The sequence below is a fragment of the Chrysoperla carnea genome, chromosome 1 (assembly GCF_905475395.1).
Source record: "Chrysoperla carnea chromosome 1, inChrCarn1.1, whole genome shotgun sequence".
Lineage (NCBI taxonomy): Eukaryota > Metazoa > Arthropoda > Insecta > Neuroptera > Chrysopidae > Chrysoperla > Chrysoperla carnea.
This window is the reverse complement of record NC_058337.1, coordinates 95,605,847-95,622,849: the sequence shown is the minus strand read 5'-3', so window position 1 is coordinate 95,622,849 and position 17,003 is coordinate 95,605,847. Positions and strand designations below refer to the sequence as shown.

The 17,003-nt window shown below is 29.9% G+C and overlaps 1 protein-coding gene across 1 annotated transcript in view; it reads right to left on the bottom strand.

Moving 5' to 3' along the window:
- Window positions 1-16,371, bottom strand: part of LOC123305466 (large neutral amino acids transporter small subunit 1) — a 33,051-nt gene extending 16,680 nt beyond the window's left edge. The window contains exons 1-3 of the mRNA XM_044887184.1: window positions 15,676-16,371; window positions 4,312-4,437; window positions 1,886-2,027 (exon numbers count right to left, since the gene is read on the bottom strand). Of these exons, the coding sequence (XP_044743119.1) occupies window positions 1,886-2,027; window positions 4,312-4,437; window positions 15,676-16,174 (767 nt within the window). The 5' untranslated portion in view covers window positions 16,175-16,371. The remainder of the gene's footprint in view (window positions 1-1,885; window positions 2,028-4,311; window positions 4,438-15,675) is intronic.
- Window positions 16,372-17,003: the final 632 nt, after the last annotated feature.

The following is a 17,003-nucleotide window of genomic DNA, read 5'->3' as shown; positions in this document are numbered from 1 at the left end:
ATTATTTATTACTTTAGATAATAATATTTTATCATTTTGTGAATCGAATCGAATAATTTTAATCATCTCTTTTTAATTTATATTACAGATTACTTGACAAATCTTTAACAAAATCTTTTTGATTGATTTTAATATTTATTGTCGATTACTACTGCATTTGAGTTATTTTAAATTTTTTTCATACGCCAAAGAAGTATAACTTCTAACGCGTGTACATAAGTACACACACTCTTTTTTTATTTTTTAATGTGTTCGCGAAATAGAAAGTGAGGAAACTTTAAAAAAAATCACCTGTGGAGTATTTAAAAAAATATGAGATAGCCAAATTTATTTTTAATAAGCTTGAAATTAATTAATAAATAGGCAAAATTACATTAATTTCTCAAATAGTGCTTCGTTAACTGCAACGCACAAACTAGTTCTGTTTATAATAAAATTTCTGACTTGATACTGCATTGAAAAATTGAAATTTTTATAATAAGCAAAGTTAGACAATAAATTTTGCTGCAATTTGTCATCAAACGATTATTTTATCAAGTTCAATTTTTACAAGAATACTCAAGTCCCTAAATCACGTATTACTATAGTTTAACTGTACATTTGGTATCCGTTACAATACAATGAATTATACATGTAGTTGAAAAAGAATACGACTTGACTACGGTGGCTATTAAATGGATTGAAATAATACGCGCACCGGTAATGGTGATAAGAAATGATAATAAAATTTTCCAAGGTAATATAGAAATACAAGCTTGACTTTACCACAAAATATCAAAAATTTCGTGATGGATATGGACGTAGAGGCTCAAATAATAATAAAAATTTTTTATTTATTTTCCTAAACTTTATTCACAGTTTCTATTATTTTATGCTTTGAAAATTAAAATTGAAAACAACTTAGTAAGTTTCAGTCTTTTACATGATAAAATAATTGAAGTAAAATAGAAATTACAAATTTAAATTTATTTACTTTCTGAAATCGCAAATATTTATGTAAATATTAAGGTGTACTTGCGTATTGAGTTTCATGGCTCAAAATATATCCTGAAACTGTGTGAATATATCAAAAACTAGAACGAGAAACACACCAAGCGGATTCAGTCGCTTTAAGAATACTGCGAACTCAGTCGTCGCTACGGATTCAGCCGAGGAATAGAAATACCATTCTTATATTTATTGAAAACGATCTGATCTGATAATAAATTTTCTTTTATTTAATGCTAACGAAAATTCTAAATTTTGTTCCGCTTCCACCAGCTTTGATTTAATAATAAATTATTTGGCGATTTATCACACGGCAAGAATTTGAAGATAGACAAAATAATAATCCTGAATACAAAATAAATGATCTTGAATGCAAAATAAATGCAATAGGATTCATAAATAAATGCAATAGAGTATTACACCCATTTTTTAAAAGTGTCTTAATTAGATTCTGTTGTGCTAATAAACCACTAAAAAATTGTATTCAATCGGTCAAGTCCCTAAAAATGTATACAAATTTTACATTTGACGAAAACGGTCAAATAATGTGGTCCTGACGCCACACAGCTACGCAAACAAATGTTCTGATAGTTTGTTTGATAATTGTTTATAATTTTTTGTTTACAAAGCTGTATGACGTGGTAACATGGCAGCTACTATTTTAAGGTGTTTAAAAACAGATTTAAAAAAATTTGAATTGAATTTTAAAATTTATTTTGTTATGTTATGAACTAAAACTAATATTTTCGGACTGCCTTTTGCCTAAGCTATCTCAATAATATACCTATGTTTAGATTATTTCTCGTAAAGAGTAAAATATCCTTTTCCTGAAGCACTCCACTATAAATTGAAACAATAACTTTCTACCAGAAAATTAATAAAAAAATTATAAACTAACCTGTATGGATCTTTAAGTTCTTCTGTAACAAAATTTAAGTAATTCCAGCCACCAAAAGCAAATAATCCTGAATACGATGCAATTGCAATACTTGAAGCACTATAATTTCCTTTAAATGAATTTTCAAAATTTGAAACATTTCCTGAAAAGATATAAAGTAAATTAGAATATTTTTATGTATGGCAAAATTAATATATAGGCCACACAAGTACTGTAGGAAGCAATATAAGTTGAAAAAACTCATTTGTTTTCCGGTTTATTAATTAATTGTAATTTAAACATCGTATACAATCGATTGATGAAATACAGAGTGGTTTACGAAAATGATAAAGTTTTTATTATCAACTTTTTACTCACAAAAATTACCATGTGTCAAAAATATAATTGCATATTAAACTTTTAACGAAATATTATTGACTAAAAATAATTATTTAATAATGTATTTTTAATCAGTCAAAATTCATTAATTAGTCAGTATCAGTCAGAATCGAGTGGTTTTAATTTTTAGTTACAATGCTTCTGATTGGCTGCCTGTTTTAATTAATAGCTAACTATCCGGGCACCGAATCAAAAAATGAAAAAATACTTTTCGTCTTAGAATTTTATATTCTACCTATTGCCATAAAACCGTTCGGTACTTACGGAACACCCTGTATAATCTCTTTGATTATTTACATATTAATATTGTATGCCATTTTGGTTTTATTCCAATTTAAAAATGTATAATTCTTTTTTGATTACTCGTAAATTTTTGTTTTTAATTGTATAAATTTTTTAGCCACCGTGTGAATTGGTCGCATGCCATCATATATTTAAAATACTATATACTTAATAAAATGTTTATAAATTCTAGTTTAAAATTAAAACGTAAATAAATTATTAAATAAATTATTTAAAACGTAAATAAATTGATCTCAATTTTTATCGATTCTATGCATTATTGATTTTATTTCCATAAAAAAATTTCCATAAAAATCTTTGCTTTTCTCAGAGAGCGAGGCGGTATTAAGCGACCTGACTATAACGGCGTAACATTAAATTTAGAAGAGATCAGAAGTATCACACTCAAAAAAATTCGATCGAATTGTAAATAATAAATTTAAAATTATAGAAGATTGATCTCTATTTTTATCGATTCTATGTATTATTGATTTCATTTCCTATTATAAAATCTTTGCTTTTTTCAGAGAGCGAGGGCGGTATTAAGCGGCCTTATTATAACGGTGGTTCATTAAATATAGAAGTAATAAAAAATATCACACTCAAAATTTTTTTTTTCAATTCAGTTTTAATTGATAAGAAAACTATTTTGTCTGATGCCTCTATTTACTTCTAAAAATTAGTCACTCTTATCTTTCGACCACAAAATGACACCAACACTCTCCGGGGAAATCCTAACTTAAATATCATTATTTATTATTGAGTTATTGACGAAATGTGAGATAAGTCGAGGAATGACTTTTACTATCAATTGTCTACGATCAAAAGCCCTGGAAAAAGCAAAATTTGAAAGAAAGCAAAAGAAATTCACGTTGAATATCATTTCAGATTATTAAAATTAATAAATGAGGAAATTATTACGAATTGCTTTGCCCGCACTACTTTTACTGTAGATAAAATTTACCCAAAATATCGAAATATAGATAAAAACAAGTGAAAACAAACAATTGATTGAGTTAATTGTTGAAATACCACTGTATAGACAATGTTGATTACTCTGTCGAATTACACATACATATATTTCACACATATATAACTGATATTCCCATATAATACATACTATACAATTTGCGCATAATTTGCGCTCTCACGGGTAAACAGTGATGTTTACGAAAAAATGTTTCAAACAAAAGTTGTTTATTTTTTTATAAGGAATAATTTTTACCTTTAAACTTTTGTTCTATCTCTAACAGTTTACAAGATCCAAAACCTATGTTGCTCATTTACGAACTCGACCTCACTTTTTACGTCCTAAGCACGCTATAAAAATTTCAGCTTGATATATGTTTTCATTTTTGAGTAATCGTGATGACAGACGGACAGACAGACAACTGGAAATGGGTTAATTAGGTGACTTTATGAACAACTTTATCAAAATTTTGTTCATGGTTTAAATATTTTTAATCGTTACTAACTTAGGACTAAACTTAGTATATCTTCGTATATTTCATATACATGGTATAATTATTTCTTTCTCGAAATTTTGGTTATAGCTCCTATTCATAAATCAGTTTAAATATCCGACAAGTCTAACAATTGCGAGAACGTAATCGAATTGACAAACACCTATCTAATCTATCATATAAATAATATGAATGTTTATTTATATAAATATATATTTAACTGCATCTAAATAACACATTCATTACTTATTTATTTTTATGAATATTAATAAAGTAAACAAATATTTTATTTTTACTACTTACCTTGTAATAAATGTATGGCTCCAGCTAATATAATTAATGCCAATGCTGTTAATTTAGCTGCTGTAAATACACTTTGTATACGCATCGCCCATCGAACACTCATACAATTGATAGCACTTAATAGACCTATCAAAAAAAAAAATTATGCTTCAATATTTATTTAGAAATGATTTAATCTACTAACGACGCTACGGGCTCAGTGGCGTAGCTATCATAGGGCCAGGTGGTGCAGTGCATCAGGGCCCCGGAGCTCAGGGGGCCCTCAAACCTCAGCTTTGAAAAAAAAAAATTAAATTTTTTTTTTTTTGTAATTTAAAAAATTGCAATAGAAAATGAGGCGGCATCAAACTTGGATTTGAGTGAAATTATAGACGAATTCGCAAAAATTAAAGCGCGCAAGAGATTGGGAATTCAAACTACGCGGAAAGAGGGGAGGAGGAGGGCCCGATTCTTTCCCTATGCACCAGGGCCCTTGCCCCCCTAGCTACGCCACTGTACGGGCTTATAGAGCATCAAAATCGTATGCAAAAAAATTGGTTGTAATATACTGTAGATTCTTGTTTAGGGAATGTAGAAAAATAAAAATGCGTGCCCTTGACATGAGACGCGTGGAGACGGAAATGCCGAGAATACCAATTGTAGCTTAAGAACACCTCAACCACGAAAACTACAAATTCCCTCAATTTATCGGACTTTTTTAAATTCATTCAATATTTTTGTGGAAAACTGATTAGCTCACTGGAATTAGCTCAATTGACCTATGTTGCTCATTTACGAACTCAACCTCACTTTTTACGTCCTGAGCACATTGTAAATTTTCAGCTTGATATCTTTTTTTGTTTTTGAGTTATCGTGTTGTAGACAGACGCACACACGGGCCGACATTCAAACGAAAAACGGGGAACGGTTTTTATGAACACCGATACCAAAATTTTGCTTGTAGCCCCCAATTAAGTGTTACAAACTAAGTATACCTTGATACATTTCATAAATCTTATAGCCCAGAGAGAGAGAGTAATGACGGGCAAAATCAGCCTTGGTCTTGCCGACCAAGACTAGATACACCTTTGGCACTTTTTCCTAAATTTATTAACTTTAACATTTTGTGAAAGTGATCAGAACCTTATAAAACTTTGCTCGAAATAATAACTTTTATTTGAACTTAAGCTAAATTTAAAAATTACACTGGTTTGTAAAAAAGAATTTTTTCAGTTGCATGGGCTACTTTGATAAATTACCCCATTTAATCAGGCCGCTGAATCCAAAAATAACATCTATTTGCTTCAATCTTATCAGATTTTTACCAGGTAAGTAGGGATTAGCAGTAACGGATTTATGGTGAAGAGGCACAAAAAGTGGTATGTTGTTATTCCCGTTTCTTAATCGAATCGGGACGTTATGAAGTTACGTAGTAGTTCTTAATCTTCAATCTTTTATAATTTCGGGAAAAAGGTAAAATAAAGGGAAAATAATGTCCTTCATTTCATACGCAAAATCATTAGACCAGATTGTATTTTAAATCATTGAGAGTTTTTTCAAATTTCTTGCATACATTTTTTTCAAATGTCAAGTTAAAAAAGACATCCTGTATAGGTATTTCATTTAGAAGTACCCGCTTAATGAAATAAAAGGTGATTTTTTTATTATATTACAATAATGGTTTCTATTTATAACTTTATACAAAAACTAAAATTAACAGAAATTATTGGATCATTCTGTAACAAATTGTGATTAGATGTAGGTATTATCATAATTTTTAAATAACATAATGACAATAAACTTTTATCAATATTTAAAAAAAAAATGTATTTGAAAATGTGATAATAATATATATTTTATTTAATTGATTTTGAGACTTCCGGTCAAAGATTAAGTCGCACTTTAATAATAAATTCACGCAAAAAAAATTCTCAAAGATAAAAATATAAATAAATATCAATTGTTATTTTTACTGGAATAAGTGTTGAGAATATAATTCCCTCTTGGCCTCTCTTACTTGTCACATATGTGACGTAATGGAACTTCTCGACCCAGTCAATTGTATAAATCATATTTTAAAAGTTTCTTGCCCTTGCTAAATAATAATCAATAAACAAAACACGAACGCATAAACATTCATTTGTATCAAGTTTGAAGTTACTAGATGACCCGGCCAACTTCGTTTCACTTACAATTTATTTGATTATAGCTTTTTATCAACGATTGTTAATCTTAATTAACCTGCTCGCTCTAATTCATAGCTATACTATACTTAGCCAGTCCGCTAATCCCAGATATCCCACCCGCAAGCTTGTCCACTTAACACAACAATTACTCCTATCTATTGAGCCATTCATTAACTGCTATCTCTTGAAGCTCCGATTCATTAATGGGTATAATAATAGCTATAGTCCCGCTTAGCCCCCCCCCCCTCGCTAAACACAAACTTTACTTCCATATCTTGGACACTTAGATGGATTTCAACATGGCATGGGCCTTCGGCGATGGAGCTTGTTGCGCTTACATTCTGCTCTTATTCATAAAAACCTTAGAATTTGCTTGGTCTCGCTACACCCCAAATTTTACCCTACATTTATTGATCAATTACCTGGGCTACCAATATTGTTTAATTTGGAACTGGTTCTCGAACGATATCACCCATCAGTATTACCGCGTATAATTTGAGATGTTTGGAATAATGTAAATTTTACTTTATAAATGAATATTTAAAGCATAAACCTCAATATTTCACTTATGAGAGGATTTTGTTAATTTTCGGGCTGTTCTTTTGAGTTTTCCATAATATTATGGTTTCTAAACCTTCCTGGTATTATTACAAACATATGAAAGAATTATTCGAATCGGTTAAGCCGCTTTTGAACCTTAGCCAGAAAACTAACAGCTTCATATTTTTATATATAGATAAAAAACCGTGTTGGGTTTGACCAATTATAGTAAAAATTATTCCCTTAAACTTATATAACTACACTGCCGCCTTTTTTTGTTTTTCGTAAATCTACTCAGGGCTCACGAGAGGCCTTTGAACAAAAATTAGACGTAAATTTTTACCATTCGCCCTTACACCATAGCGTCGTTGGTGTAGGCCATATCTATTGAAGTATAGATCGGTAAGCTTAACACTTGTCAGTTTCATACTTCTGCAAACAAATTTTAAGTTCCGTAAAATAACTTCATTAATTTCTAGAGTAATTAAATAAATTGATATTTGAATTTCTTCATATAACTATCTCAAACATTCACGATAAGGCTATCAGATTTATTTTATTTGATATATTATATATATATATATATATATAATATTACGATACACTGAAATAAGTATTATGTCAGTATCAAACATCTTTATGCGACAGGGGAGAATGGAATACCAAGGATTAAAATTTACATTTATGAGTATTTTTTAATGCTATTCTCTAAAATATCACTGTTTAGAGAACTTATTCCTGAATGTATTTTTTTCTTAATAATTTAAATATTAAACATCCATAGGTAAAAAAAAGCAGTGTAATTAATAGTTCAAGATAATAATGTACCATGAATGACAGCCTAATGTACCTAGGATTCCTTTCAACTATTGTACCGTAAGGCGATATCTACAACATTTAAACTTCTCTAAGAAACATAATCAGATAATGTGATTTTTAAACATTAATAACTTCACAAATTTCTCTAATAGAGAAGTTCTTTACCCATTGACCAGTAACAGCTTTAGTGGTATTTTTAATGACTCAGAATGAATACCATTTCTTTTTTTTTACTTATACTACTTCACTCATTGTGGAAACCCCTTAAAGTTGAAAAGTACAAAAAAAATTGTTTTTATTTTACTTTCAAAGAAATGCATATGAATCATTCTCTCGGTTGGTTCTAGTAAGTAGCAATATGATTCTAGGAGTAGGTATTACAACTTACCCCCATTTGTATTACAACTTACCCCCATTTAACGTTTGATAATGTTCAAAAGTAAAATATTAAATAGTTAATATGGTAACAATGGCGAACACAAGATAAAGTTACCCAGGGGCAATGCTTTCAAGGAGCCTTGTTTTCAGAACCAAAGTTAGCTTTTCATTTTAATATTCCGAATTAAAAACTGCAATAAACTATTTGAAAAACGAATTAGGTATTTAAAACAAACTAGAACTACTCAAAAATTTTATTGCGATTTTCTAAAAAGAGATGGCAAAATTATTTTATAAAAATCGACTTTTAATTTGTTCATATTTGAAAATTTAGATTATTAACATGTCTCTACCTTCAAATTGTATAATAAGGGTGCTGATTCTGCTACAGGAAGTCAGTGTGCTGGAAGGCCTAGGAGACAATAGCTCTTTTAACGACCGCTTAAATCCTCCAATTACAATTAACGTCGGGGCGTTCAGTGGTAGAATACCGTTTTTTGTAGGGTAACTTTAGCGGCTGTGGCTAGCAGGTCTCGCAATAGAAGATACGAAGTTAGTCAATTTCTGTCGACATGATGAAATGTTGAAGAGGATATACAAAAGCCGCATCTGCAACGTTCTGATACTGAATTGCCTCACGAGTTTATTGATTGGAAATCTAATACCTACCATAAAAGACTAAATTTTCAGCCCGAAAATATAGCCACAATGAATTAAAGGGTGCTCAAAATGGACTTCTTTTTGCGAGCAAAACATTTTTATATAAAAAAACATATAAATTTCAAATTTAATTTCAAAACAACTAAGCCTAAATTACTCAAAACTAACACCGAATTTTTAGGCGGTTAAAATACTTTATTTGCCGTAAAAATAAATTATTATAGTTCAACTGAAATCGATTGAACAAGTAAAATAAGAACGAGGTTAACAATTTTTTCGCGAGTATCATAATTTATGAGGCATATCCATTCACTATGTCAAATATAATTAATAATAATGAAAATAAGAGACAATATTTCAATTGTTTAATAATCACCAACTCTCAATGCATGATGGGTTGGTTCGTTGACGATAAGAAAGAGAATCAAAGACCAAGAAGAAAAACAAACGAACCATATAAATTATGAAGAGTAAATATTGACAATAGAAATTATATTACAATTTAAAAAAATTTCTAATCAATTTTATCATGGAAAAAACCATCACACTAACGTAACGTAACCATTCTTAAAATAGTTCGCAAGACAATATTCGTTAACGATTGCGATCGTCTTGAAAGCTTGAATATACCTATGGTGTTTGTTAAGTTGATGATGAGTACCATTATCATCAGGAATTATCATCAAAAAGAGTCGTGTTAGGGAGGAGGAACATTGATTTTTTTGAATAATCACTAAATGTCTATTTTCCTAGTAACAATAGTTTTTGTAATAATGGAAAATGTCAAGAATCAAAAATGCATAGTTCCCGTAGGTTCGATGTATGATAAAAACACTGCTGGATGGATTATTTCACATTTCCACAGCCGCCCAAGATGACAGACTCGTGCGATATCCAAGTGTTGAATATCAAATTAAAATATTTTTGATGGAATCTGGATAAACCGCACTTTCAGTGAGTTTAATTCCAGTGAGTCAGCGCACATGAGTTTAATTTTTTGCATACACTCATATGAATATTTTGCAGCTGGTAAATTAAAAATCGGGATCCGAAAAAAACTTCCGAGGTAAAGACCTCTTTTCGGTTTCACTTACTCGATTATAAGCTCAAGCTATTAGAAATGGTATAAGTTTAAACTATTTACTAAAGTAGTTTTGTTCATTTTTGAATGTTGGAAACTTTATATTTATTATTGTGAAAAGTTAACGGACGGGAAAAAAATGTCAATGTTACGAGGTTTATGACTGACCACTAAACCAATTTTTAATTTTGAGCAATATTCAAGCTGTATAACAATTTTCAGTTTTAATAAATTCATTTAAAGACCACGGAAATCATAAATGAATCTTATTTATTTAATGTTCATAAATAAAGGCTGACTGACCAGCCCTGTTTTAACGTTAAACTGACTGAGTGTCATAACTGTTATCTATATGCAATATACAAGTTGTAGGACAATTTCCAGCTTTAATAAATTCATTTTTGTACCACGTAAAACTACACCGTTTCGATAGCATATATCTGACCCCTGCTCTATCGTTCGCTTGACTGGCCGCACTATGAGTAGTTGTGTGTACACAACTACTATAACCATTCCTCAAAATATCAGCTTCAGTAAATTCAATGAATTTATTTTGGCCTGGCTCTTAATCCATTAGTTGTCATTCATGGTCTACTCTTTTAATGATCTAGTTATTCCATAGCTGCTGTTTTTTTAAGAATTAAGTCTGCCTATGACTGCCATATTAACTGCTTAACGTCATTTGGGGTTTTCCTTATAATATAAAAGTATAAAAGTATGAAAAACAAACAGTACATATTAAACAATTTTTGTTTTGTTTTTGAACATCCTGTAATCCGATCAACAATTTATAAATTTTTAGGAGAATGTCTACTTGTTTTCAAGCATGCGCCAAATCACATACCTAGACTATTTTAGTAGAATTTAAAAATGAAATCTTCGTTTTTTGATAAAAATTCAAGGTAAATAAATATAACAATGACTTTTATATAATTCTGATAGAATTATTTGACAAAAAATCGTCACATGATTAAATCTTATCAAAATTATATTATGTTAATAGTATTAATCTATAATTTAAAAATACAACAGTTCCGTAGTTCGTAGAATTTTATGTACCACACAATAATTTACTTGAAAAATTTTGATATCAAATATCTAGCGTTAGCTCCACACGACCCCTATATATATACGTACAATATAAATTCATGTAATTGAATCAACTATGTTGCACGGACGACATGCATCAAAATATCAGGCGATCTTACATAATTCTCTGCTTAATATGCATGTTCTAGGAATCGAAACCTTCGTTTTCAAAGGCAACGCCATTAGTGTTTCAGAACTAGCTTAAAAACTATGGGTTTGAAACTAAAAATAAGTTTCAAACAAATGTTCTTGATATTCTAACCCACCACTGTCCTTAAACAGTTTTTCATGAATAATTCAAAAAGAACACATTGCTTCGAAGTTTATTTATAATATCCAACCTTGCTGCCTGGCGGCGTATTAAAGATCATTTTGTTTATTGAAAACATTGAACGAAATTTCGCAGAAGAAATACGCCATCAAGCTTGAGCATAATAATTCCGCGATGCTGCTTGGTACGAATTTCACCCCCTTAACTCTATCAGGTGCGGTTGGTATGGGATTAAGCACTGAGATGAGATTAAGCCAATAGATCAACAAAGCCTTTCTTCCAAACTATAAGAGAGAGAAGGTTTTCGATTGGAAAGTGTGTTTCGGTTATTTTACCTAATTTCATTCTAACCTGATCTGATATTAATAGAATGAAAGGAGGTCAATATTTTTTCAGAAATCGAAATTCACCCCTATTACCCTCCAAATATTATCAAAAGGGGTTGATATGAAATTAGGCACAATAGACCAACTATAAGTCCAATTAAGGAACCTGAATTACGTAATTAACAATCTGATCAGATAATATGTATTAAGGGAGTGAAAGGAAGGTCAAAGTTTTTTTTATAACTAGTTTCTCATCTTTAACCCCCTTAATATTATCAGTATCGAGTCGGTATTATCAATTTTTAAGATTATAACTATTGATAGTTTCGAAGAAGAACTGTGGAAACTTTTTTGTTCACGGCCGATCGAAATTTGCGTTTTTGAAAACTATGTACTCCGAAACGTGAGGGGGCTTAAAGGCCTAAAGCATGAGGGGGGTGTTACTTTTTCCTGGCTCGATTACAATATTTATAATTTTCATTAAAAAATGGGAATAGAAGTTAAAACGAAGCGTTGCAGCTGTTCGTATTACTACCAACTTTCCATAATTTGAATTAAGGAGAAAATGTAATAAATAGTTATTTATTCCACGATATTAATACAACTCCCTAAACTGTTATATTTATACATAAATATATTTATAGATTGGAGGGTTAAATTATCGTTTACAATGTACACCCCATGTAATAGCAGTATAACATTGAATGATTTTACATATAAATAAGAAATTGGTCAATTTCTTGTACAATTTATATTGCTATTATCCCTATTATATTATAAATCTGAAAGTAAGCATGTTTGTTTGTTTGTTTGTTACGCCTTTCACACTAAATCCAGCTAATGGTTTTTAATGAATCTGTACAGCAATATAGCTGATATATCAGAATAACACCTGAACTATAATTTATAAAGATATATTTAAAAAAAAAAATAAATAATTAAATTTAACTTGACATTTACCATTTTTTAACTATTTACAGAAAGCTTTAATTTATGGTTCAAAACGATGATTATAGATGGAGTAGATCTATGATCATCATTTAAACCATAAATTAAAGAATTCTGTAAAAATTTAAAATAGTATATGTCAAACAAATCATATCCAACTTCTCTGATATACTCAACGAATTATGACTATTTTACATTTAACAAAATTAAAAACTGAGTATATTAAGAGACGGTGGAGGCTATCAAGCGATGGTTTTTACTTTTAAGCCCAGTGAAGCGGGCGGGTATCTAGCTAGTCAAATATATATTGTTAATTTATTTTTAAGTTTCTGATAAATTTCCATCACAATTATCAAATTTAAATTTTGTAAATAGAATTTGCTCTATTATGCTTCTATATTTTCAATTCGATAATAAAATCAATTAAGGCCTTCCTATCCTGATTGCAATTTAGGTTGCAAACCAGTTGGAAATTAGTTTGTAACCAGCCGATTTCCGTGGTTTGGATTTTTTTTCATTTTAAGGATGTACGAGCGCCAGTGCAATTTTGGATAAGAGAATTAATTTTTTCAATTCAAGTCCAAATCAATTCTGAAAATTTTAGGAAGGAGGGGTTGTCCAATTATTTAAATAAATAAATGACTTCAACAGTAGGCACATTAAACATTGGTCTTATATATAAGAAAAAACTATTTAATTTAAAAAACTTAATAAATTAATTATTGAAAACAAAAAAAACCGAAAGGCAAAAAGTAAGAATTTTTCGAAAATTAATCATCAAAGTTGAAAATAAGATATAAATAATTTCAACCACAAGTCGAAATTTGTCTTGGCGCTAGTACTACCTTAATTGGAAAATTTATGATAAAAAACAAGTTGCAAACTAGTTGTTAGAGGAGGGCCTTAGAAAAACTTATGTCAAAAAATTACTATACGCCCCTGAAGCCAAAATTTTGAAATAGTTTATTTTATAAACATCAAGTTAAAATAGGGTTTTCGTTTTTGGTAAAATAGATGTGTTGACACTGTTTTTTATTTGACGAACCTCGTTCATACCAAGGTAATCGTTACTATAATCCATAGGCATAAATTAAAGTTTCCGAGATGATAAACATTAAACATTATCATAAATATTTTAGTTTATTAAATTGTAATCTTGGATGATTTTCGTATTTTAATAATTTTTTTTAATCTGCTATATGATTATAAGTTTAATGAAAATCATTTTTAACACAATACGTAAAGGAAATGGTAAACAAAAGTACACATCTTTAAGAATACAAATGCTTTCAATAAAAATTGAAAATCAAAACTTTTATTTTCGAGTGTGTAATGGGCGGAAAATGGCTCTTATCAATCCACCTTCATTTGAAATTTTTGGTAACACTTTCGTTTTGGTATGAAAACGCCTTAAACAATTGACATGCAATGATTCAATATATTTTGTTTGTAGACATGGTAACACAACAAATTTACTTATATTTCGGGATTTTCAGTGACAAATTATGACCTTGATTTGAATATTTTTATCTACAGATGATTTTTATTATAATAATAAATAATAAGTTATTACTGTTATTTTTTAAAAACAACTTTTTTTACTAGTTTCTTATTAAATAACAAATAATTTTTTTATTTCTTTAAGGCAGTTTATGTACTTTATTTTGGCGATTAGGTGTATTAGGGATCATCCATTAATTACGTCACAAATTTAGGGAGAGGGGTCAAAGAAATGTGACATTGTGTGACAAGGGGTATGGGAGGGATCCGAACTTTGTGACATCACAAGTTAAAACTTGCAATATAAACCGCAAAATCTTCATTTTTTAATGAAGAAAATGGCTTTGATTCCTTTTAGAGGCACTGATAGAATATGAAAGAAGTTATTGGTTTCAAAACGAAGTCTTTTGGGACCACCTCTGTGTTCGTGTTCATAGGAAATTGATACCAAGCGTATTATTATCCGTATTACTAGTGAAAGCTATGAAGAAGAAATCAAACAAATAAAAACTCAATCGACTAGTCGTACTTCCGGCCCATTCTAAAAATGCACCTATCTCCGTTCAGAACTTCGAAAATAGAAAACAAATATTAAATAATCTTCATTAATCATGTACTTCTGCAATTGTTAAAAGCAATTTTCTTCTGTTAGAATTGAAAAAAAGACGTTAGCTTTCTGTCCATAACTCCATAAATGGAAAAAAAATTTCTCATAGGATAAGCTTTCGAAAATGGATAGTTTTCAAATCAGATTTTTTCTCAAGTTAATTTCACAAGATAAGTTATTTTAATTAAATAACTTTGGACTAACTTAGTCAGACAAACGAGTTTTTCTACAAATCACCCGCATTTGGCAAGTGCCTCACAATTTGAACATTCAGTTAAAAAACTTCATTTCTCGCAAGAATACGCTGTTTGCGCCCGTAATTCAATTCCGTCCGCGGTATGCTTAGGGTAGCGGGTTTGATTCCCGACGTCGCACAAAATTTATTTAATTAATAGTTGTGATGTGCTGGTGTAATGCATGGTATATGCATGAAGAAGGTGCAAATTGCGGAGCTATTAAATGAAATTATCAGCGGAAAGGTGGTAAAACACATTTATGGAATCACAATGAGTTCTATAGTCTAAGTGTGTCTTTCGTGGAAAGCCAATATAACCTAACCTAACCAAACCTAACCTAACCTAACCTAACCCAGCGCCCTTTTTATATTACAACAAATGATATAGGTAACTTGAACTACTTGTAAAGACGCTATTCATAAAAAACGAAAAAGTTTGCCTTTTAGCCCCCTCCCCATAAAAATTTATAAAAAAAAACAAACAAGCTACGTCTAAACCTAAAATAAAACAACCCCCCCCCTCCTTGGCCACACTTCGTTATGACTAGCATCACCTCTTGCTCCCCTGTTTGCGTGACGTATTTTATGAATAGCTAAAAAATAATTTTTACAACAAATTGTAAATTAGTAAACATACGTTAGTTGCCCCTCTTTAATTAGTTCACTGGCTCGTTGTCCAGTACAATGTCATTGTACATAAAAAGTTAAAAATTTGTTTTGTAATCAAAATAAATAAATAACTTACATAAACAAACAGCAGCTAAAAGTCGCACAGCAATATCTGGTGTATCACAATCAGGGAAAAATGGTTTAGCGGCATATTGTGCAAATGTTAATGCAACAATTGCTTGTGTTGTTGGTCGAATAATCAAAATAGCAATCCATAAACGTAAGAAAGCAGGTAACGGACCAAATGCAACATAAATATATGCATAATCACCACCAGAACGTTGTATAGAAGTACCTAATTCAGCATAACATAATGCACCAAACATTGAGAAAACACCACTTAACGCCCAAACAATCAATGATACACCGATTGATTTCGTTTCCAAATATACACCTGTGGGTGATATAAATATACCACTACCAATAATTGTACCAACAATTAACGCTACACCATTTAATAATGTAATTTTACGTTTTAACACAACTTTTCCATTATCGTTCGATATATTATCGCTTCGAATTTCTATTTTACCGTTACCCGGCTTTAATTCTATTAATGAACTTTTACGAGACATTTTGAAATCTTTTTTAACACATTTTTTTTACAACAATGAAAATAATTTCAATGACAACTATTTATAGCGCGATTTTTTGTTGAATATTTTAAATTTATATTCAATAAATGTATGACGTAATTTTACTTTGAATAATGCATTTTATTTCATTCAGGTAAATGATTTTCTTGTTTAAAACATACAGTACGAACAACTTAATCAAAGCATGTTTGCATGCGTCTGATAACTTTTACTAAATAATTTTGAACCACATGTTTGTTCAGTTGTAAATTGACGAAACAATGAACGAAACGCATGCGTTAAAATACATGTGGTGATACTTATAATAGATTTGTTCAAGCAACAATTAATTTTTTCACTTTTGTTACATTCAATCGATATTTATTGCTCGTATAATAATGCACTTGTTGAGTCATATGTACAGTAAAATAATAAAGTTGAAACAGATATTTTTGACATCAATTTCAGTAAACTTAGATAATTTAATCAGTTATAACAACAGTAATAATATCACTAATAAAATATCTTGAGCAATAACTGGAAATTTATTCACAGACTAATTACTTTATCTGACATGGAGAAAGCTTAATATTGCAACTTTCATATTTAGCGATTTTGTAACCTCTTCGAATTTTTAGCGTAAAGGTCAAACGAAAACAAGTGAAAACAAACAATTGACTAAGTTAATTGTTGAAATACCATGTATAGACTGTGCTGATGAAGCAATCGTTTGTTTTTTGACGTCACGTAAATAAAAAAAGTACAAATACACTTTTAAATAGCTACAAACACACCCTGATATTCCCATATTAATGCATACTATAAAATT